Source organism: Aythya ferina, assembly GCF_964211825.1.
Source record: "Aythya ferina genome assembly, chromosome: 1".
NCBI lineage: Eukaryota > Metazoa > Chordata > Aves > Anseriformes > Anatidae > Aythya > Aythya ferina.
The window spans coordinates 114,097,128-114,121,472 of NC_140296.1; the positions used below are offsets into that span (position 1 = coordinate 114,097,128).

At 37.5% G+C, this 24,345-nt stretch overlaps 1 protein-coding gene across 10 annotated transcripts in view; it reads right to left on the reverse strand.

Annotated features, from left to right (window-relative positions):
* PHLDB2 (pleckstrin homology like domain family B member 2) overlaps positions 1-24,345 on the reverse strand; it is a 112,823-nt gene that overhangs the window by 9,976 nt on the left and 78,502 nt on the right. For 5 of the 10 annotated variants that reach the window (XM_084533569.1, XM_084533568.1, XM_084533565.1 and 2 more), the window contains exons 7-15: positions 18,762-18,890; positions 15,952-16,107; positions 15,025-15,135; positions 14,029-14,118; positions 11,450-11,593; positions 10,468-10,641; positions 9,652-9,792; positions 8,950-9,049; positions 2,918-3,125 (exon numbers count right to left, since the gene is read on the reverse strand). In XM_084533569.1, the coding sequence (XP_084389695.1) occupies positions 2,918-3,125; positions 8,950-9,049; positions 9,652-9,792; positions 10,468-10,641; positions 11,450-11,593; positions 14,029-14,118; positions 15,025-15,135; positions 15,952-16,107; positions 18,762-18,890 (1,253 nt within the window). The remainder of the gene's footprint in view (positions 1-2,917; positions 3,126-8,949; positions 9,050-9,651; positions 9,793-10,467; positions 10,642-11,449; positions 11,594-14,028; positions 14,119-15,024; positions 15,136-15,951; positions 16,108-18,761; positions 18,891-24,345) is intronic. The other 5 variants (XM_084533571.1, XM_084533572.1, XM_084533573.1 and 2 more) reach the window with 5 other exon arrangements.

A 24,345-nucleotide genomic window follows, 5' to 3' on the forward strand; every position in this document is an offset into this window, starting at 1 on the left:
TGTAAAAAACATTCACATTCAGTCACAGAGCAGCGTCAAATAATGCCTACTGGTTAACATAACTGGCAAGCCAAGGAAACAAGTAATGACAAAGAGTGATAGATCCTGGCCCACCACAACGCAGCTGTCACACCATTGCCTGTCTTTTTGGCTCTATTTTGCAATAGAAGGGTACTCAGATGACACTTCTTCACTTTCAGCTAGCTATCTGAGGTGGTGTCATTTCTGCATCTTAGACGCAAACACTCTGCAGTGATAAGGATCTCATTCTCATGGCGGGGGACAGAGCAAAGGGATCTTAACATGTAGTTGATAAACAAGTTTACAGCACGCTAAACAGACCTACTGTGTTTCTGGCCTCATCTGAGGGGAGATTTCTCAAAAAAAAAAAAAAAAATCTCTTTTTAGATATTTACTGTACCCACTGCTATATCCCAACTTAATGTAAGAATCAACTGTTCCTTTAAGCAAACTTATATTTGCCTCAAAGCATGATAGGTACTTGGTGTGGAGAACATCTTTTCTGCCCTTTGCCCTTCACAGTGATGTTTTGCTTCTAGCATAGGCATCTTAATCTTTAAGGATTTGACAACACTCTTGTAATTACTAATCCAGACAAGCCCATAATGAAGCGGTGATTTTCTGCTTCATATGATCTGTCAGAATTTTAATCTGTTGAGTACACTTCCACATGCCTTGGCAGATACTCGTTCCATCATACGGAGGTCACTCTTTGTATGTTCTGAGAAGGTGCTACCATCTCACCCCTAGCTCCCATAACGAGATACCTAACTGGGAGAGGAAGTATTCTCTTAAGATACTCTGCTAACACTCCAGTTAATATTGAAAAGCTCAGCCAAATTGCATTCTTTCTCTTGCAAAGGGCACTCACTATCTGGTGCCTGATAGGCAGCCAACAAGCAACACCATGTTTCTTTCTTTAAATACAGTTTCTTTGTTTCATGTCAATTTAACAGCCATTTCAACTGAGGCATTTTCATGCCTCTCTACTTTATTTTTCATCTTATGATAATCAGGCAAAACATTTAACACTGTATTACCATTACTGATGCCACTAGACATTATGAGGAAATTGAACGGATCCAAGTGTTCAGGGCAGAGAGAAACTTGACCTAGGATTATTCTGAAAATACTAACTGATCACCCAAGTGGAAGTAGGTGTTAGGTGGCAGGTTTATTCCTGCTACTCAATAGCACACAGACCAGCTGTGAAGGGACTCTTGCAGAATGGAAGTTCAAGCGTGTGTCCTGGGCAAGGGGGAAAAAACAAAAAAACAAACATGACAGACTGACAAATTTAGCTTTCTGAATATGCCTCAGGTGGTCTGTAAGACCAGGAGCATTGTCACAAGTATGAAGTCTTCAGAAGACATTTCTCTGTCTGATACTGAGGATGTGCATCGTGAGAGGATACAGTACAATACAAAATACCTCCCTTAACCCATGCTTGCAGAGAAAGTATAATCCATCTGAAATCTAAGCTGTAAAAAAACTTGTCTCTGGAAAAAAAAAAAAAAAAAAAAAAAAAAAAAAAAGGCCACTGACTTAGATATCTAAGCCTAAGTTTGGCCAAAGTATGTTTAGTCGATGTGACTAGAAAATCTGGATCAAAGAACTTCCATAAAAGCAACAGGGCCATACTTAAGTCATTTGAGCAACCTGGAATTTGGTTAATTGCAGTAGGTTTTCCCATATAAAACCAGTTAATACTTCGGCTTAGTTCAATTCTTTCATCCTTGATTTGTTTAGCACTGCAGAGATGAGTTAACTGATGAGATAGTCCAGCTATCAGAAACTAGCTATGTATCTAAAACAAAACTACTCAGAACCTGAGTCCTAATGTTTTACAATTAAGCTAACAAACAGACAACAACCACAAAAAACAGACAGTCCCATACCAACGCCACTAGTATTTTCTAAAATCCTTGACATTGACATTGTGATGAACGCTACAGGAGGAAATTAGAGGGCCGGTAACCTGTTACAGGAAACAGATGTTGAACAAAACACAACATGCTACCCAGAAAAGCTGTCCTTGCATTTAACAAGAGGTTCTTAATCCCTTAATCATGTTGTATTTAATTATCAGCCTCTGATGATGCTTGTGAACCTACTGGGGCAAGACTATGCACAGAAGTGAAAGTACCATTATTAAAACCAGACTGTCAGAAGAAAATTGTTTTCACACGATTTTCAGACTTAGCTGGACTTGTTTTTGTTTTTATTTTTTTTCTTTCTTTTTTTTTTTTTTTTTTAAACAGGTCACTGATGTTTGTTTTAATTGCAGTTTCTGAGCTGACAGTCTCTGAAGAGAAGAAAAGCAGCTGAGGGCTCTAAGCCTTTCAGAATCATCTCTTCATTTCTACTGACCCAGAAATGGGAGGCGAAAGAGCAAAAAGGATTGCCAGAGGACTCCCAAGCATTTCGGCATTAAGTATCAGCATTATTTCAGCATTAAGCGTAAGCATTAAGTATCTAGCAAGTTAACATGCTGGACATACAGAATGAATGTACTTCATCACACGCAGGTATCTCAAGAGATATTTCCTATCACAGGAAACCTGTAACAACTAGGAAAGGAAGCTCAGGAATTATGCCAGTCTGAAAAGAGCATCAGAATTTCAGTTCGGGACTGACATTGATTTCTATGTGGCTTTCAACATACCATTTAGCTTCTCCATATTTTTATTTTCCATCTTTATTTAAACAGATGAGATGATAGTCAAACTTGATGATGAAGGGCTACACAAAATACCAGGTATTACACCTATCTAACAATCTTACATTTTCTTAACCAGTTAGCAGCATTCACATTACCATAGCGTCAACATTCACACATTCCCTTTGTTGTTATAACCCTACAACCATTACAGCATCAGAAATGAAGGTTATTTACCTGGAAATGTTATCTGGTGAACATGCTGATATGCTTGTCTCCATACTGTCCGAACTGTCCAAGCTTAATGTATCAAAGGCATGGTCCTTGTAGCTACGATCTGGGTAATGGAAGCTATTCAAATACACATTAGATTCGGATGCTGTTCTGCTGTAGAATTCAGGAGATTTCTGCCTTTGGTTTTCACACATACGTTGATGGTTATACCCTACAGAGTATAGAGGAAACATCTGTGTTACGTAGAAATTCTGTGACTTGAGCATGATGTGTTAACAGCAAGAGCATTTTGATTACCAGCTCAGACTTAACTGCTCTGTGACCACAGTACTAGAAAATTAATTTAATAAATGAATCATAGCTGAACATCTTTAAATACCTGTTTTATCTATGACGGACACAAATATATGCGGATTAGTATAACTGCCTTTTCACATAGATTATTGCACTTGTATTAAGAAAACTCAACACACAAATTAGACCTATTCGCCAAAGCAATACAGCTGAATTCAGGGATCTAAGAGAATAACGACTGATTTTTCATTATTATTATTTTTAAACAAAACAATACTCTTGATTATCAAAGATCTTAAGTACTTATTTGGTTGTTTTTACTGAACATGGATTATTTTTTGTGTGTTTGAGGAACTTTGGGTTGCGGTAAAGCGCAGGCTGAGCTTGCTTGATGTAGAGAAGAGAATAAGAGACTGTTGGCATTTTAATTGCTGAAGCTTTTACAACACATTTTAAGTTTGTCTGTTTTTTAGTCTGATTATGAATGCAGCTTCATTGCTTGTCCTTTCCTTGAGTCCATGCAAGAAGTAATGCTTCCTCACAGCTTTGATGCTCAGTCAAGTTTATAATACTCTCTGCACAATCCTGACCCAAAATGTGAGCTGGTGGCAAAGTTGGAGACTAAAGCGACTGTTACGCTAAACGAAAATCTCCCTTTCAGACAGGAAACCAGATATTTAAGTTAATACGGAAGCATGGGAAAAGCATTGACAAACGTACTAAGCTCACACAATATTTTGACTAGACACCATCAAGACACTGTTGTTAGGAAAACTCACTAGAAGTGGGAATATTCTCCTGCCTTATTCTCTACCTGCACTTACATGGCTACTGTCTGCTGTTTTCTTGGATATGTCAGTTAGGTGAATTTCATTTCAGGGAGTCAACTAATGCAGCTCTACCTTAGAAAGGCTATACTATTCTCCAAAAGGTGTATGAAAAGCATGACTAAGGCTGCATAATTAGAGCGTATTATTAAGGATCAAGCCCTCCAAGCATCTCCAAGGCAGATAAATTGTTTCCTCTCCCCTCCCCATTTCACTTTCCTCTGCACAATACAAAGACTTCTTTGTAGACAATTAATGCTGGTTTCCAAGGAACTAATAGAATCGTACTTGCCACTTGAAAGAACGCTACATTTCAATGAAAGTTCAATTGCTCTGATTAGTACAGGAGACAAAAAGGATACAGATGCACTTCAGCATTTACAGATAATAGCATCACACAACACAGATGTTACTGATTTACATGTGCAGTCTGTTTTCTTCCCTTTATTATGGCAAATGCTGCCGTTATTGTAGATACACAATTACCTTTCATACTCGAACCTTTGGAATGACTAATTGCTCCTGCGAAATGGTTTTCAATTATTCATTATGGAAAAAGAGAAAAAATAAATTACTGAAAGAAACTGCATTTACATGAATGTTTTTCTATGGAGCCCTTTGCAAAAGCTGGGCTACTCAGAAATGTTAGTTTCATATCTTGCACTTGACTGAAAAATAAACCCATCTGAAAGGTACAGAGGAATATACCAGCTTTACGAATACTTTCCAAAAGTCCAAATCCAAAAAACCTCAACTTTTTAATGAAGATAAAGAACCCATTTTTAGGTAAAATATTTGGCAGTTATATTTATGCAATCATGCAAATGTAACTAAACACTGAAAGGCATGTCTCTCTCTATATATATACACTACAGCAGTTTGGTTGCAAAATTATGTGCACTCGCAGAAGCAAAGCATAATGTGATGCTCTCATTTGCTCCTTGTGCCTTAAGCAACAGGCAGTTCACAGCTCAGGATCAGCTGTATACCAACATGAAGATGCCTCTCAAGCAACACATTTCCATTCCCAATTCACACATCACACAGGGAAAATTGATTTGTTAAAGTATTATTAACTGCTCAGGTACCTATTCACAGCACATGCAATTATAAAAGATTCAACTCCTTGTAAGATCCACTAAAAGTTTCCCACAAGCAAACAACACAAGTCTAAGCTAATACAGGAGCTAAAATGTTTCCCATTGCATTGGTTTGTATTCTCCTTAGTAAAATAAACTCAACTGTTAATAGACAGACTGTTCAGCAAAATATTACAATATCCATAAAGCCACAGCATCCAAAAAATCCAAAGGAGTTGTAACAGAATCCCCCCCCCCAAAAAAAACAAATATATCACCACAAAATTATAGAGAGGTCAAAGTTATAGGAGAAAAGCTGTTATTAAAAGCAGCACTGTCAAGCACATCAATAAGCAGTACTTCATAAAAAAAAAAAGAGTCTTGGTATAACATATTCTTTAATTTCCATTATTACTTTTTTTTTTCTCCTTGAATGTTGAAATTAAAGTGTCAAAATATATTTTTTTTTGTATGAAAACATGCCAAACTAGGCAGCCCATGTCTACCTTGTCATTGTCACCCACAGATCTGCAAAGACTTCCAAATTTTCTGCTCTACTTGTTTGGCTATGAGCAAAGAAGCAAAAAAAAAAATAGGCCTGCACAAAGCTGCAGCTCTGCAGTTATTAGCATTAACCAGAAGTTTTGTTGTGATAGTTTGACAGGAGGAACAAGACTTTTTGAAGTACTATCATTATTTTACAATTTTTTTTTTTTTTTTTTTAAATCTAAGATTTCAGAAATTACTTGACAGTGCTGATGAAATCAGAACTTTTGCCAAAAAACGACAGGCACAGCCAGGTATAGAGATGTTTTCATACCTTTTCTAGCTTTTCCTGAGTTTTATAAGGGAGTAAAAGGAAAAAGAAAAGCAAACCACTTTGAAAAGCTTCACACATTATCTTCACATATATATGTTGCCCTTAGTACTCTGTTTTTCGGTACAGCTTAAGAAGCATATGATTAATCATCTTGCTGGTACTTAACATCTCTGTCTCGACAGTACTGTTCCCAGAATTGTGGCTAGTGCTATGCTGCTGCAGCTCACAGCTAGCCATCCCCTACCTTGTGGGGGCTAGCACAAGGCCCCCCTCCTATCTCTCCTTGCACAGGTACCCACGGGAACTTCTTGAGCCCGTTTCCACCTGTGCAGAGACTGGTATCTAGATTGCATCAAACAACATTTTTTTTTGCATTCTATTTTTTTTTTTCCTTAGTTCGCTTAGAAAGGCTTCTCCACAGGAGCTGAATCTGTAAGTACAGTTCTTCAAAAGCACCTCTTGAATGGCTGCTAAGAAATACTTTTTCCATTAATATTTATATTAAAGATGTCTCCTCTTAAGAACAACTTACAGAACACTTAACTCAAGCAATGATTACTGACAGCCACTATTCATTTCTTTCAAGGAAAATTTATCTAAGTGTTTCCTGCTGGGTCTCTACTGGATTTGGTCTAAAACTTATTCATAGACATTTCAAGTTCCTGCACAAAGAAATCCATGTTTGAACTCGAGTGGCTGTTCTTCGTTTCCTGACTTCATTTTTAATGCTGATTTTTTTCTCTCAGACTTTTACATTTAGCTTCCTGGACAGAAATGGGAAAAAATGGAGAAAGCAAATCAGAGAAAACTTGAACCATTATTAATTTAGTAATTCCCACATAACACTTCTAAACTAGCTGGGTGACCAGTTCCTCCAAGAACTGCTGAAGACTCTTTCTTCAGATTTATACAAACACAGCAAAAATGTCTGGCCTAGAAGTCGACTCAACACTTTTAAGCCCTGAGGAATGTGCTGAGTCCCTACCACTGCTTCAGGAGCGCATCATCCTCTTTGTCCAGCAGTCTCCGTGACCGCGTTGCGGCCTGTGCTCTGAAGGGATGAGGACATGACTAGCTGCCTGACCATGACATCCGTCTTATTCTGAGATCTGCACTATAATGGGATGCCCATGTACCCGCAGAAAGAGCGGTGTAGAGACTTTTGTTATGTGCCACTGAAACTAAGGAGCTCTCCCCAGCCCAGAACCACAGTGCTTTAACAAGAGAAAGCAGTTACACTCTTCGAGTTCCTCTGACACAAGTAAATTCATGGCCCTCTACTGTTGAGCACAAAGGGGATAAGCCCTTTGTTAATTTCTTGGAGACAGTCAAACCACAAACAGTCCTTGTATTCCAGTATCCTTCATGTTTTGACTGTCTCTCTGTGTAAACTCTGTGGGAATTCAAATAAAGCTCCTGTCAGCAACGTTATTTCCCTTACACAAAGCTGATGTGTCAGAACAGGCTGTCTAGGACCAGTCTCTTTTCTAGTACAAATTAATCCCCTAAGGCACTCCTCATAACTTACTATTTCCATTCAGACTGTTGGATCATATAAGGAATAATCATCTCCTAGTATGTCAGGCAAAAAAAAAAAATTGCCTATATTCTTAGAATTTTCTTAGTTACTTGGTGACAAACAGAACATAAAAATAAATTGACCCTTTTTTAAAAACTTGCCTGTATTAGATTTGTTAACACTTCAGAATTATGTTTTAGGTCACACATACTCTTCTGCAATCATATTATAGAAACGGTTCCATTTTAACATACAGTCTCTTGCCATCACAATTTAGCCTGGCTGCCCTTATTGATTTTCAAGCTGAAAGTGCTTCCTGCACAACAGCATAATGATGAGTCTCAATGTACTTGCTGGCTATTCCACCCATGGAAATGCATTACATCAAAGAAGCTTTCCATACTGAGTAAGAAGCTCCTTTTGTACTGCATCTGAAAAATGTCAAGCTAAGTTAGACACAATACAGTAGGTCTGTGGAAGGCCTGCTGCACAAATAAAGAACAAAAAGAACACATCACAACCGGATCAGTTCTAGGAAGCAAATATAGTAAGTCATGAACCCTTCTAACAAAGTTCCTTCCATCAATGCATTTAGTCATCCTGGATGACTTCAGTCACGCTTTTTGACTTTTAATACCTGCTATCTCTGACAAGTCCTATAAGAAAAGGATGTATCCTGTCTCAGCTCAAGCTTAGTCAATGCTATATAGGGTCCTCTTGCACTAACTTTTGTGATGATGCAGATACCTGAAAGAAAAGAAACTGACAGATGGCACTGAGGAGCAATTCCTTTTGAAGATGGGACAGTAACGAACAAATGATTTTGTTAAAGCAGAAATTAAGTGTATCACTTCAGGCAGATGAACAGCAGACATGGAATCTCATAGTTTATGAGATCATGTTTCAAAGATCAAGTAACTTTTGCATCCAGAACCATTGTGTTCCTATTCCAAGAGTGCACCTATTTACTCAACATGAAACATCTCTTCTTTCCTATGTTGTAGCCCAAATATTTAAAATATTTAAGACAGGTTACAACACTGCAGTTCTAAGTCATGATATTAAATGCACGTCTGGGGAATTACTTGGTCCAAGCAAAAATATATGCCTCTGAAAAAAGTATTTTGAGATTGTACCATGAAAAGATTTGGGGGGGGGTGCATGGTGGGGGTGAAACCTGTAATATCTTTATCTTGCTTCAAAATCACTCAGGTTACCCAGTTAACCCAATGTGTATTTTTCAATGTACTTTTAGTGTTTACTGAGGTATATTTGAAAACCATTTACTTAAACACTACATGCACTCCTATGCCAAAATCTTAATATCTTATTTTACCTATACCTGCAAATTGCATTTAGAGCTTGTTTTTCTTCACCAAAGAGGAAATTTTTATTTGACAGCCCTGTAGACTATAGCAACACCAGTTTCAGATTTATTTTCAGAAAGAACAAATGTTGACTTTTAATAGAAATTAATCAAATAAAAAAGGTCTTACCTTTGTGCATCCTTCTTGATTCTGACTCTTTGGTCATGGTTGCCAAGCAGTGAGGAAGCACACTGCCACAGCTGTTGCTCTGTCCTAATGGTAAATGTCCCTGTAGGGAATTTGCAAATATTTGTTTAAAACTATACTTTTAAGACTTCTTTTTCGTATTAGCAATTAATGGTAAAATAACTTGATTTGTCATTAATATCATTGTCACATCAATCAGCCCTAGGTATTTTAGTTGTGTGTAGTCTCTATTAAATGAAAACATTTGCAAAGTAGTATTTCCTGTTTGTTGATATACCACGTCACAAATAAGGAATATTGTCACAAATAAGAAATACTGTCACTTTATACACAACCTTGTCCTTATCATCTAGAGGCCTTAGGTAGAAAGGAAAACAGTCTTTTGAGTCTCTAGAATCAAGTTAAACTAACCTGGAAATATAATTCTTGAAATGTACCAATCATAAATGTGTGATTACTATTACAGCACCATGTTTCCAGAGGCCAATATAAAGACTGGAAGGATGGGAGGTTTCACCTATCTTCCTACATGTTAATAAACACGAATTTCTTTCAAAATCAACGTCAGTTACGAATTAGAGGGATTACATAATTCTACAATAGAGTAGCAGGTAACCTTACCCCTAAACACAATATAGTTTTATATAAAAATCTGAAGGCCATTAATAGCATGCCACTACGCACTTTAGATGTAACGCTTCGTCCAAGAGTAGCGCTGTTGAAGTGTGGTGATATAGTCGGCGCTGTTTTCTTGCGAGGCAAAGTATCACTCATGTACATGCATTCCCTGTGCTGCTTCTTTCGCTCTTCCAGATTTCTGAAATGCTTCAAATGGAATTTGTTAAACGGTTTTGATAAAAAGAATTGACCTACTTGCTCAGCAATGCTCTATACGGAATATAGTGAAGGCAATAGTCTGGGTACTTCATTGGATAGAAAAAAAATCTTATAGTACCTCCTGCTTCACAGTATTACATAGGATTTCTATAAATATCATAATAAAAAGCACGTTAAGAAAATGCATCACAACCATGTATACTTTCTGTGTATGTGTCCCTGTACCTAAATTACTTTTCTTAAAATTGAAGTCTAGTGTACAAATGGAATTCAATTAAAAGAGAAAAAAAACATGCATTTACAAGTTATTCTAATGAATTGGTGACAAAACAGTACAGGTTTTGAGAGGCATTGTTCAAACGCATAGGAAAAAATAATTGAGGATTTCAAATGAAGCCACTTGAACTTTATTTCTGCAAGTCTTCTGACAGTTATAGTGACTTCTAAATATTAACATTTGCCTCTGAATTACTCATATCAGGAGAATTTTTGTTCATTATCATTCTATAATACATTATGTTTATTTTTCAATGAGCAGTGCTTTTAAGTATAAGACTCAGCAATATGATCTACCATGTTACTCTAAAAACTCTGCATGTAAATCAACTTCATGGCCACCATAACAACAAATAAATCCCAAGTTATCAGCTTTGAGTCTGTTACCTGTTGTTGCCTGCGGTGTTTCTTAGCTGGCAGAGGAGGAGGTGTATCAGATAAAGGAATAGGATCTACATGAGTAGCCATGACCGCAGGCCAATGGACTGATGGAAGTTGAGCAATAGAGCGAGGAGAAAGAGAGTGAGGAAATACAAATCCAGAACAGAGAGGTGATCTTAGCTTTATAGAAAAAAGAGAAATTACACACAAAGTTTTCTTTTTGGAATTGCTCAAAAGATATGGCACATACAAGCTGAAGTTTTAGCACTGTGTTTGTTGGAGCATTTAGCAGGAAAGGAAATTTGTTGTATTGGAACTCTTAAGTCATATCTAACTACAAGAAGCAGCACAGAAATGCCAAATTTAAAACTAGTTGCTGCCTTCTTGCCACACAAAGGTAGTAGGTGTGTTTACATTTATAAGATTATTCCATTCTTTTAGAAGTGGATTTATTATAAATTTGTTATGGTCATTACAAATTCAAAAACATCACAAAGAATGAGAAAAAGGAAGAGTAAACTAGAGACAGACTGGACAGACTCTGTGGAATAGCTAACATAATTAGAAGCTACCCCTCTCCCCCAGACATTCAAGATATATTGCTTCTATCATCTCACAGGAAGAAAAAGTTATAGAACATACAAAACCAACACCTAAGCACCTCTGAATGAGTAATTAGATGTGTCCGCAGACCGTTTCTCCACAGGTGCATTACATTATAGCATTTCACAGGCAAAGATTGTCACTTATTGCTGCTTGGGTCATAATGATTCAGGTTTTTTGGCCTCTGAAGTCCCACCTACACAACTTCAACTTGACTGTTTCTTCAACTTTACTATTAAACCATTATCTGACTTGGTAACTGGCAGATGAGAGTTTGCCTTTGGGACAATTTGTTACATGTTGAATGACAAAATAAATAAATGAATAAATAAAAATCAGCCATGAAAGAACAATGCAAACAAAGGGAAGTGTCTCCCAAACAAACCTCTTTATTTTGTGGCTGGCTCGTCAGCACAGCCGTGGAAGGCTCAGTGGAAACTGCGTCAGCATCTGTGGGGGGCTGAGTGGAAGGGGATATATTCGTGGAATTGCCATACAGCTCACTAATTTCACTTACACTGATATAGCCCTAAAAGGAGGAATTCAGAAGTTAAAAGGAGCAAAAGCGAAAAGACGTGCAAGAGTATTAATGTATCTAGTATGATGAAAGTTAGTTTCGAGCGATACAGCCAGATATTTGTTACCATTGAAATATTTCATCATAAATAAAGCAAAATTATCATCAGGCTTTTCAAATGTTGAATATTTGGATTCTGAAAACTGTTCTTCATTTAATTCCAAACACATTTATGCGATCAAAAGGCAAACGTACATTAAGTGACCAGGAGATTTCAATAAGATGTAAATACCCCTCAGAAATTGTTATACAGCCCTTTCCTGGAAAAGCAAATGTACCAGCATGTTGACATGTCAGTATGTATGACAATTCACATATTTATTCTTTTCAAAAATGCATAAATTTAGCAATGTATTTTAGCAAAAATACAAATCCTGTTATCTATCAGCATAGTTTTGAATGTATTTTATCATTCTGGAAAATTAGCTATCATACATTGAATACACTCTAGAAATAGGAGATAAATCTCAATTCAGGTACCATTTGATGAACTATTAAATGAGAAGGAAGCTGGGTAAACTACTCAGGTTTCCCGCTAAAAACATGGCCATATTACAGTAAAATACAATCCACTGTGAATAAATGTAAACCCTGCTTAGCCATATTGTAGCACCAGTATATTGGTCACCAAAACTTGGCAAGTCTATGAATGCAATATTGCGTTAATTTTTATAGATGATAAAAGCACTTTCACCACTATATGAAAGAATACTCAGTTCAAACTCCCAATCCCAATGGGAATTCCCACTGTGGTTAAAAAACAAAACAAAACAAAACACAACAAACAAAAACAACAAAACAACAACAAAAATAATAGCAAATGATTTCACAGTGTGTTAGTTCAGGCCTTATTATATTAAATTACAGAAACTGTTTCAAGTCAGACTAGAGATACAATTCATCTTGTCAATGCTCAACTTTTAAATAGCATTGATTTTTTCCTTTCTTATTTAAGTATTGGGATAAGCATTCTGCAGTTCCTTCTCTCATTTACCTTACAGTAAGTCCTAATTAATTTCACTGCAGTGAACTGAATGACACTGCTTGATAATCCACCTCAAAAAAAAAAAAAAAAGTGTCAGGTTCACTTAATGTAGTTGCATTTTGAAAACCTGTTATTAAACAAACCATTATGTGGATATGAAGATAAAATCAGAGATAGTGCCACTTTCTAGAGAAAACAATCAGATTCATCATAGAAGAACAAAAACGAGGCTTGGACTTGCCAAATGTCCTGGTGGGAGATGAGATATTCAGATCACAGTGCAACCTAGGACACTGTAAGTGCAAGCATCTGCAACATGGCTCGCAGTGAGGAAGGATGCTCAACCCCACTGACATGTTCTGCAGATCATCCTGGTTCACCAGGAGCTTCAAGGACAAATAAGCAAGATCACATTTCCCAGGTGCTGGTAGGATGCATGGTTGCTTTAGACTTCAAGAGCCCAACTGCCCATCGTGACACCTACATCATTAGATGGGGCAGACCACGTTCAGTGCTTCAATTCAGTCAGACCTCTTAAGCAGAAGCTAATGGACACCCGTCTGCCTATTTGAAACACTAGTTTTTCTGCTTCTCCTACTGTGACTACAACGAATCTGCAAATTGCACATAACAAGTCAAAGCAAGAGGATAAACATGGGAACTTAATATTTTATGTGCTGACTGAATCTTTGTAATAGGCTATGGCTTACGTTACACTGACCTTGTTCACAGATCTTGAGCGAGAGGCTTAACGAAGCATCCTCCAAACTATGAAGTCTCGACAGGGGCAGGTCAACTCTGAGCCTCAACAGGTATTACACAAACTAACTCAAATTTTCAGCAAAAATATTTGGCACCTTTATTCTAACTATTCACAATAATTATGTAAAGATCTCAATAGGTTTCTTACAACCACAATAGCTTCAGGTCTTTAATCTGATTTTTTTTTTAAAAGATCAAAACATACACTTATGCATTTCTGCAGAGCCTTAAAATAAAGAGTGGGTGTGGTGAAAAGGACTCTTTGTAAAATCTTCGGTTCTAAAAGATGACTAAAACACGTTAGTACTTGAACAGAGTTATTCCTGGACCTCATTTTTCTTCATTTCAATGAGGTTTAATTGTCTATTTGAGAAAATTAGATACTCCACACACCCACACTTAAAAATAATTGTTTTTCCAGGGCAAGAGTTTAAAGTGATACCAGTCACATCTGGGAAAATGTCAGAGCAGCTATTTTTGTTCTGCCATGCATTTAGACTTTTATGAATAGCTTTACTAAGTCATTTCATCATCTCCAAAAAAATGCATGAATAGGACTTGACTAAAAACTAAAGTGCTTTTGTATGAAGAGTTATTAAAAGATACTTATGGTTAAGTAAAAAGCAAGAAACCTATTTACCTCTTTTAGACTACTGGGACTTACAGGAAATCCCTTTCCTCCGGAAAGCATGGAATATTTCTTTTCCAGATTACAGAGATTCTCTTTTTCCTGTTAATAACAAAGTTTACATTAAATGCCAACAGCAATGTAGTAAAAATAAATGCTAGCCATTTTCTCAAAAGCATAAAGAAACATGCTGGGATTGAAGGCCAGAAGCTACAAAGCTGAGCTCCAACTTCATTCATTACAGCAGAAACAAACAAAAAATGGAGATACAGAACAAAAACCTAGTGAAAGATTTTGTTGAATATTGAATAACCACAGCCAAACAAATACGTCCTCCTCCAGCATTCTGAAAATGCTGATTCGTCTTAATGAACTGAAGTTGATTTTCCTCATGGTTAACAACAAAACAAACTAGACATGAAAGGTTCACACCAGCTTCTTATTAACCAGATATTAACTGATATAAATAGTTCATCTTCTGGTCTAGTACAAGCTATTACAAGTCAAAAATCATAACTCCTTGTGCCCAGTTTCAGAAATTCTTTGCTGTGTTCTCTGCAAGTATTACATCTCAGGATCTTAAGAGTATGTGCCAGGTTTTGTTTACTGGGTCTTCCACTTTATTTTAGGAACCTACATCAAGGAACAAGCAGACTTTTAGCTTTCATGTCCTCAGTGGTGCTCCAGAAGTTCAGTACCACTAGGAAGCACAGGCTTCGACTAGCTTAGCACCCAACTGTTTAAATCCTTTGAAGAGGTAATGCCTCAAAACCTCTCTACCAAAAAATGCCACTAATATTTTCTGTTAGGAATGATTAATTACAACAGGGCTTTTTTGTTTGTTTGTTTTTTAAAGTTTATAGGATAGAAAAGATGTCTATCCACTTTAATACCGACTCACTAGCTTCTGCAAAATTGATGCTTTTCTCATGTTCTACATTTTTTTTTATTTTATGAAATGCTCTTTTAATATGCATTAAAAACATCTGAAAGACAATAAAAACTTACCCTTTGCAGCATCATTATTAGGTTATTTTTCTCTTTTACAAAATGATCTTGTTCTCTTTGTGCTTGTTGGACAATATGATTAGCTTGTTTTTTGAGAGCAGAAATCTTTTCCTAATAGGGGAAAAAAAACAAAAACAAACAATAAATCTCCTTTTACATATTTTATTTTCAAAGCACAAGACAATAAGTAGCAAGGATCCTATTCATGAGACCTCACTCATTCATAAGAGTTAAACAGTAGGAAAAGAAGTTTTTACATGACACCTTACTGCTCTGAAGAAAATAATTAAACAAGATCTAGACAGTTTTTCTGTCTAAATTCTTTTCTGAAGAAAATTATTCTTTATTCTGAAGAAAAGAATTTCTTCAACAGACAAAACAAAAGAACAGTTGCATATATTCTTGGATAATGTGGTGACTAACACCCATACACTGAAAATGGTAGTTCAGAGATGCAATTCCTAATCTCTGAAAAAAATACTATTTAATTGTTTCAAATAGAACCATTACAACTGATTTTAAAGATTAAGATGGTTTTCTTAATTTGACATTCTATTATTACTTTAACAAAATCATTTAACTTCAATCATCAGCATATAATAACTGTAGTTTTGACCATGGCATATGAATCTCCTTGCTTAATGAAGGAAAAATGCTTCAGTACTTTCTGTAGCAAATTTAATGGTTTAATTCTCATATACAAATATGCATACATTAATTTTATTCATTTGTTTGCTTTCACAGAAACGCACAATTTGATGTGTTTGCAATGTTATTGAGCTAGCATCTTCAATCTGCTGCAAAAGCTTTTTCAAAAGGAAAAATTTTGCCTAATTTCATGCAGATGGGCAGGCAGGTCGTAGATCTATTTCATCTCCTTTATGCTCAGCAACAAAGATCAAACGTATTGAGTGTTACTGCTTTTACCTTTCTACTGACAATGCTACGCTGATATTCAGCTACTTCACGCAGGAGCTGTTGTGTCAGATTTTCTTTCTCTTCATCTAATCTGCTTTCATGTTCAAGCTGCTGAAATTCCAAATCCTCAAAGTGTTTGCTTTCTATGTCCAATAGATCAGCATCCTTAAGCAAAAAAAGAATAAAAGGATCTTGAATTTACTGAACCAGAGTAGAGATACTTATAAACACACACAAAAAATAATCAGTCTAAAATGGTGCTTATGTACCTCATGCAACATGTTTAGAAGCTCAATGCTTTTAATTATGTAGTGTCATAAGAGAGCAAATAAGGCTAACGGTTATTTGATGTTATCACTCCTAGCATCTCCCCTGCTGATAAAGACACCCTCTGCATTGTAAGGGAGTTGCTTTTCAGTGTTCAGAGCAGGCAGGAGCCTCTGAAGCACCGAGCACATCCTGGCTAGACAGATCGGTACCATGCTGTAGCCTGGTTATGACTCAACCTGAGCGCAAATCGATTTGGTGAGGCTGCTACATGCTGAACTGGAATGGCACCTGCTCACCAACCAAAAAAGTATAGAAATTATAATTCCGGTAACACTAGAGAACCACATGCTGAACGAACTACTTGTGGGAACACACACTCAAATGAAGGAGCACTTAATTTCTTCAAGTCTAGCCCGAGACATAGTGCTGTTTATAACATCAGCCATGCAGCCAAATAAGAGGAAGGATGCGTGGAGTTGCGTGTCCTCTGCACACCACCATCCCCTGCGCAATGCTGCCCAGCCATGCCAGATGTGCAGCCAGGGGCTGCACAGCGACCTCCGGATTGGGACGAAGAATGGTTCCCTGTGCAAATACACAATGAAGGACATTACTCATCCACACAGAGATGTTAGTCAGTAGGTATACCTTCTACAAGCCCTCAGATGTCACCAGACTTTGAATGAAGTGGTTTCCCTGCCCAACAGGAAACGTGTGCTCGCTACAGGCACTGAAGAGCAGCCATTAGTCAACAGTCCGTGCAAACAATACCACCTGCCCACTGCCATCCCAGCCCAGACTCCAGACCCACATTGCAGTCAGATGCTGCAGGAAAATTCACTGCTCGCAACCTGGGCACAAAGCACCAAGCAAGTGAAGTCTCAGAGCTGAAGCAATAAGGGAGTTCACCACCTTCACACCTACCATGTTGGCAGTAAAGTAGCACGACATAATCTACTTCAAACAAAGCTATTTAATCCTACACAAGGCTGAGTTTCAGGGAAGAATAATATTTTCCTATTTTGAATAGCATGCTTATGATAAAGCCATAACTTTTCTCACACTTTATATCCATTTAAGAGGTACTGTGCACTATCTTAGTGGCAACTTCTACTACTCCAGCCACAGCAGCCACAGTAAACTCTCAGTCCAACTGGCCTGGAATAACATGCAATAGAACCAAACGTACATTTAATGGTACACCCAGATTTGTCCCATTTTCAAATCCAAGACTGTTATTAAGTCAGCTTGAAATGAAAAAATATACGTGTAAATATTTAACCAAATAGAATTCTAGAAGCTTCTTGGTAGTCAATAATGAAAAAGGATTTACTACTACCCCACAGCAACAAGTCTGTAATTTGTCGTGCATTAATACCTTCAAGTACATGACTGCACAGGAAAGACTTCTTTCCTTTCAATACTTTTGGGATATTATTGCCTTTTTTTTTTTTTTTGGTAACTTAAAAAAAAAAACTTAAATGTCTACAAAAACACCAAATAACTCAGTTAGTTACTACAGAATAATTTAACATTGTTATTTCCAAAGTTGGACTTCTTCACTTTTTGCTTCTTGAAAAACAAAACAGAATTCTACAAATAAAATGTAATCTAATTATTATATATTAACAAATAAGTATTAAGACTATTTCCTATAAAATGAAAGATTAAAAATCTTATTACTGATATAAAAAGTCTCAAGCCAGGAAAAAAAAAAGTTTCTCTTTCACCTGTCATCTGGTGCTTGCAATATTGAAGCTTTGAAAATGATTTCCACCCTATCGAAGTCAGCTCTATATGCTGCATAGCTGACAAAATTAATTGATACTAAAATCTTCCACAGACAGACGTACTTGAACTGACAATAGTGTAGCTTTTTGGTTACAAATAATACATAATGAAATCAAATTGCAATTAGTCTTTATGCAAAGATAGAAAAAAAAAATAAAAACACAGATGTCCAACTCTTGAAAATGTAGGAAAAATGAAGTGGTTAAAGTAAGTGATATCATCTTCAAAATTAAATATTCATAACACAGTTCATGCTAAAAGTTATTTTGTGCTGAAGAAAAGATGTTATCCATGACCTCACAGAGACAGCAATTTAGAACATTGCAAAGAAAGAGCACATCAAACAGGATTAAAAAATAATGGGGGTCAAGTGCTAAAACAGCTGATCCCACTAACCAAAACTCAGTATTATCTGCACGAGCAAAGATTAGAAGAGTAATGCACTACTGTCCATCTAGACATCACACTTCCAACAGCCTCCATGCAATCCAAGAGGCGTAAGGTGCTAATTAAGGTTAAGTAGCTTTAAAAACATTCAACACAAAGTGATTTCTAATCCACCCATTTGGGCTCTACTTCTCTACCAATATGCAAAATATTTATTACAAGCATTCCACCAGAAGGAAACCCTCATGACAATTCTAAGTTTCAAAATATGTTCAGGCACTTTGTTGGATACTTCAAGCAGAATATGTTACACTTAACTCTAAAATCAACAAAAAAAAAAAGTTAATGCAATCTTGAAACTTGCTACTGACCCTCTTCAGCTGCTGCTGTAATTGTTCCCTCATGGACTCAGGGCAATTATCAAGCTGCGTCTTCTGCTCGGAGTAAAGCTCCTGAAGCCTCTCTAGTTTTTCCCTCTCAGCATCAAGTTTTAATTTTTCCTGAAGCATGAACCAGAAAATAAACAGAATTACCTTCAAACTCAAGCAGGTGTTAGTGACTATGACAGTGTGAGGCAAAAACTTAATGAACAGTTGAAGCACCTAGGTCACAGACAGAAACCACTTGTTAGTTGAAATGCAATGATGGGATTGCAAAATAAACAAAACATTAATCATTTTAGTAGGGTAATTAATTCTCTCCCTTGTCACTGTGCTTTGTTCCCTTGTCTGGATGATGCCTTTAATGCCCACCGCTTACATGCGTGTCTCACCTAATGAGAAAAAACGTGGAAATGGTATCCATGTTAGTCAGGTAACTGATGAAGGAGAGAGAAAACAGTGTTTTTTAGAAAGCAAAATGGATGGAAAGTGACTGTAGTCTGGCAGTGAGGGGAAAACGGATTTTCTCAGGAGAATGAAGTAAATGCTTATGTGCTTCTAGACAGATAAGTACCCTTAGCAAGCGATGAAAACAAAATGAGACAGAGATTTGTGATTTGATAACTAGTCCAGGAAATCCTGTTGCAGCAGAAACATAAAATGATTTAACAAATAGATTCATTGGCTTCAGGATACAGGAACTGTAAACTGCTCTCTGGGGTCAAAGGGGATGCTCTACAAGAGACTCCTCATTCTCTTGTAACTAGCTCAGCTTTCTTCTCATTCCACTACAGCACCACCACTCAAAGCACTGCTTATCACCAACAAAAGCCTTTATCTTTTAAAGCTTTAATAAAACACCACTTGTTTTGTGTGCAGCATTGCTCTGAAGACTGGCTGCAGATCACTTAACACTGCCTTATAGACTACTATTTGTTGATGGACCCAAATTTGGGTACCAGTACACCAACGTACAGAGAATTCTTTCAGTACCTTTTACTTGCATGTGCACTGGCCAACACAGCAAACGCATTTCCCTCAACTGAGCAATTAATAACCTGAAAAACTAGCATGCCTGATATGCCATAAAAACTGAAGGGATCGAATAAGTCTCTGGAGCCTCACTCCCTACTACCTGCCCTAGAGTCACACTGTACAGCTCCTTTTATCTGTTTGTTGTTGTTGTTGTTTTGTTTTGTTCTGTAGTTAGGCATCTCTTCTCAGATGGTCTCTAACTCTCCTCAATAATCTGAAGTTCAGTGCCAGCCCAAATATTCCAGCTTTGTCTTCTGGATGCTCCAAGAAAGTTGAATTCTGCCACGGCACTTACTCATTAGTCCTCTTCCCAGTCCCAACCACTAAAGTCAAATGCATGGCTCAACAGGTGCTATACAACCAGCCTAGCAGCACCCTTATGGCATATGCCACAGAAAATAAAATTATTTTAACCTGCAGAACTTGCCATTTCAAACTGTGGGATGGTCTTTTCCCAAAATCTTCTCTTTGCTGTTCCTGACAAGGTTCTCAAACTTGTATGCATGGTGGAGACACAATAACAAACTTACATTAGCTTCCTGCTTTATAGTTAGATCTCTAAATCTGAGTGGGGTTGGTATATGGGATTTCCTTTTCCCAGTACTTAAAAAAACAACAACAGCAGGAAACATTCACAGTCAGTCCCAATGTGATCTAAATTCCCAACTCTGCTGTTTTCATTTACATGTGCACCTTCTCAGCCCATATAATTAGATAAACAGAATGCTGAACACAACAGTTGGTTGGGTTTTGTTCTTAAGCCTGTAAAAGTGAGCAACTAAGCCAGCATATTCAATTACCTGTCCTTCCTGTGCTAGCTTCTTGCAGCAGCAGCAGGGCTCTGAAATACAGAGGATGACACACATGCAAGCTACACATCGAGGGAGAAGCATGCAACTCTTGGGATGCCACCTCTAGACCTCTGTCCCCAAGGAACTCCATTTGCTGAATCATCCTTACTGCCAGCACAGAAGGGAATTATGAATAAATCAGTAGTTCCCCTCCTCACAAACTCTCCTGTTCATTTAATGTTCAGCCTACAGTCTGCCACATTGCTAGGCAGGCGTAAAGGGGAAGACAGAAACAAACCAAAAGCCCCAAGGACCACTGTGACCTTAGTTACAGTATCGTTCCTCTGAAGCTATTAATAACTCCCCAAATGCCTATGTGCTGCAACAAAAACACTCATTCATTAACAAGCAAGTCAACCCTTGAGTGTGAAGAGACATCATCAGCCAGAATAAAACTCGCTGAGAACCATGCCAGAGATACTATTACTTCCCTCAAGAAACTAGGAATGTATTCCTTTGAGATTGAAAGCGATACTCATCTGTCCTATTTATAGCGTAGGAAGTACTTACATCGCAACAAACTGGCTCCCTCGAAACGTGCAGTCTTACAGGAAATATCACTTTCAGCAGCGAGAGGCATTATACATTTTGCAGCTGTGGAGTTCAGATCACCAACATCTCTCATTTTGCCTTGGTAAAGCTCATTTAATTCACAACAATAATTTGATAAAGAAATTAATGATCAGATTAATATATATATTTTTTAAAGAATCTCTTCTATAAATGGATCCAGGTGAGCTCTGTCAGAAGGGAAGCAGTGTTTAAGCGTTTAAGGTAGGTGCAGGGCCCAGCTGCAGGCCCAGGGCTGGCAGTGCATGCTGTTTGCTCAACAGGAGGGGCACAACATGAGGAGAGCCCATGTGCTCCACCAGCACATCCTCACCTTAACCACCTGGGTTCAAGCTCTCAAAGGTTTTACTACAGATAACTGCCTCCCAGTGTCCACTCCAGAGCATTCTTTTCCAGAGAATTCTTGAGGCCCTGCTTCCACAGAAGGGAAGTAGAGCTCAGTAAAGCACAACACCTAGTCTTAGCCTGCAATATGTGCTGTCTGGAGATGCAGGTTACATGAACTTGGGGTCAGCCAGGACAGATAGCAGGACTGGAAGGTGTTTTTGTGATGCTGGGGCACAGCCTGGATCAGTTTTGAGGGATACCCGGATACCATGAAGGACAGCAGCAGAAAGAAGTGAGGTATAATGCTATGATCCCCCAAAAGCAAAGACAGGATGTCAACAGAGCTCCCACGATATGAACACAGACCCTAAGTGATTAACATGGGCCACAACAGGAATTCAACCTTTAGATCTGGTAGAACTGATTTTAGGGGAAAATAAAGAGAGAGCAAAGAACATATATCCAGTACATATATCATCATCTCATAGATAACGAAGACACAGAGGAGATGGGATGAAAGCACTTAAAGACAATCATAGCCACTACAAAAACGGAAGCAAAAGAATGGAAAGAGACAAATCGCTTCAGTGCTATTGCCTGTGGTTAAGGATGCCCTATGTCTGATCAAACACCACTACTTAGAACCCCAGCAGGTCCCCACGCTCCTTCTGCAATGGAGTCTCACTTTTCAATCTGTCACATATCCCATTCTGCTACTGCAGGCAGGCTAAAATTGTAGAGCAGCATGTGTCTGCATGCCCATGTGCCTTCTGAACCAACCCTCTCACCTGAGCTGGTAGGCTCTGCAGAAACCAGACAGAGCAGATGTGGATGGAGCTGAGAAAACTTCTCCAAAATCCAGATGAAAGTGTAAAAACAAAGCAAGAAACCCAACACTTTTACTAACTCACTTCAAAATAGATTGTATGGCTGGGTGAATAGGGCTCATTCTACAACCTTCAAAAACAAACAAACAAACAGACAGACAAAAACATGGTACGTATTATTTTCTGAGAGGAACAGAAACTGCAAAGAAATGCCTTTACACCTAGCAGGCTGTTCTACTACAAAATGTTCCAGCCTGAAGTAGTCCAAAATCTTCCTCGGTCCAACTCACCTCCAACTCATCAAATTTTAAGGTAGCAAGGTCTCACGACCCACCCCAAGCTTCACACATGTATGCTGTCTCTCAGACTGGAAAAAGCTAGTCTCAGAGCTTTCTTAGAAGTAAGGAGAAACATATGCAGCTCTTTGTTCGGAAAAGCTTCTTCATATCATCCTCATGTTTTCACCTCTAGCCAAACTTTGTTCTTATACACTCCAGAAGAACATTCCTCCCTACTTTCCCAAAACCTACAGCAAAGAGAAGGACCACAAATGCTACAAGTGGAGGAAGAAAGAATACAGAAATAATTCCTTTCCAATTGAAGCAGTATCATGATACAAGGTTTGTCAATTCAATAAAACATTTTGGAGAAGAAGCAGCAGAAGACCAAGAAAATTTGACCTTATCAACTCACTGATAAAACCGGTCTAACTATTGCCATGGATTTGTACGAAAATAGTCCACTCCCTAACAGAAAGCAGGCTTGGAAACCTTATCTTCTCTTCAGTGGTTACTCCCTGAAAGGGACAAACTGTGTGTTTGGGGAAAGTGTTAAATTTGAGGTCTACCAACTCTTTATGTACTGCAAATTGAAATCATTTCCAATGCTATGGCTGATAAAAATCAGACCACACACATCTCTGATTAAAAAAAATACTGTTGAAATGAAACAGATCCTCCTGTACACAACCTGCACACGTGCTCCTCTATTTTTAGACTATTCTTTCCTGCATTCTTTGGTCTCTTTCAGAAAAGATGTATAAAAATTGTCATGACTCGGCTATTTGTCAATAAACCCCCATGAACATTGTGAAAGAAGCCTTTAAAAGGAACAAAAAATGTATGCCAGGCATATAAAAAGAAGCATAATATGATGGAAGAAGGTTATTTCACAATAGTTCTTTTTACTGTACAATGAGTAACTAATTTATTACATAGATCGTAACACTGATGGAGTCTGTATGAGAGATCTCAATGGTTTTGTTCCACAGCAAGTACAAAGCTAGTGTTTAAAAGCATTTTACATCAGAGCAAGGCATGCCTCTGCTTGAAATCAACAGTCACAACAGCAGCACACATGAACTTGATCTTTTCAAGTTCAATTCAAGGCTTTTTCTGAATTTCTAAACTCATCCTCTGACTGTTGCAATGTGTTGTCTTATTGAAGAGATGGGGACGTAAAATAAAACCTCTGATTTTAGAGCATTGCTCCTTTATAACCATAGATGAGGAGGAAATAATCATCCAAACCAGAAGAAAAAAAAAATGAATTGAGAAAATTAAAATCCTGTATATACACATAGGTAATTACAAGAGAATATCCACATGACTGATTTTAAAAGGAACTTGGCAAATCAGATTTCTCTCCTAGATTCTTTGTCACTATCTTCTTCATCATTAGTGTCTCCTCTACAGGATATTTTTATGTGAATACCCAGAGGATGCCTGAATATTCTTCAGAATATTTAATCTTATATATCTCAGTTTAAGAACATCAATAATCACAATGCTATTGGTGTAATATTATTAATAATCAATAACATTATAGGCAAGGTAACTCATCCACTTCAGAAGCTTGCTTACATCCAGCTGAACCAGAATCTGACCAGGAAGGATTTAAAATGCTATGCTATGGTTCATAAATTTGTCAGATTCATCAGGATAAAAGACAACAGCAAGAATTCTG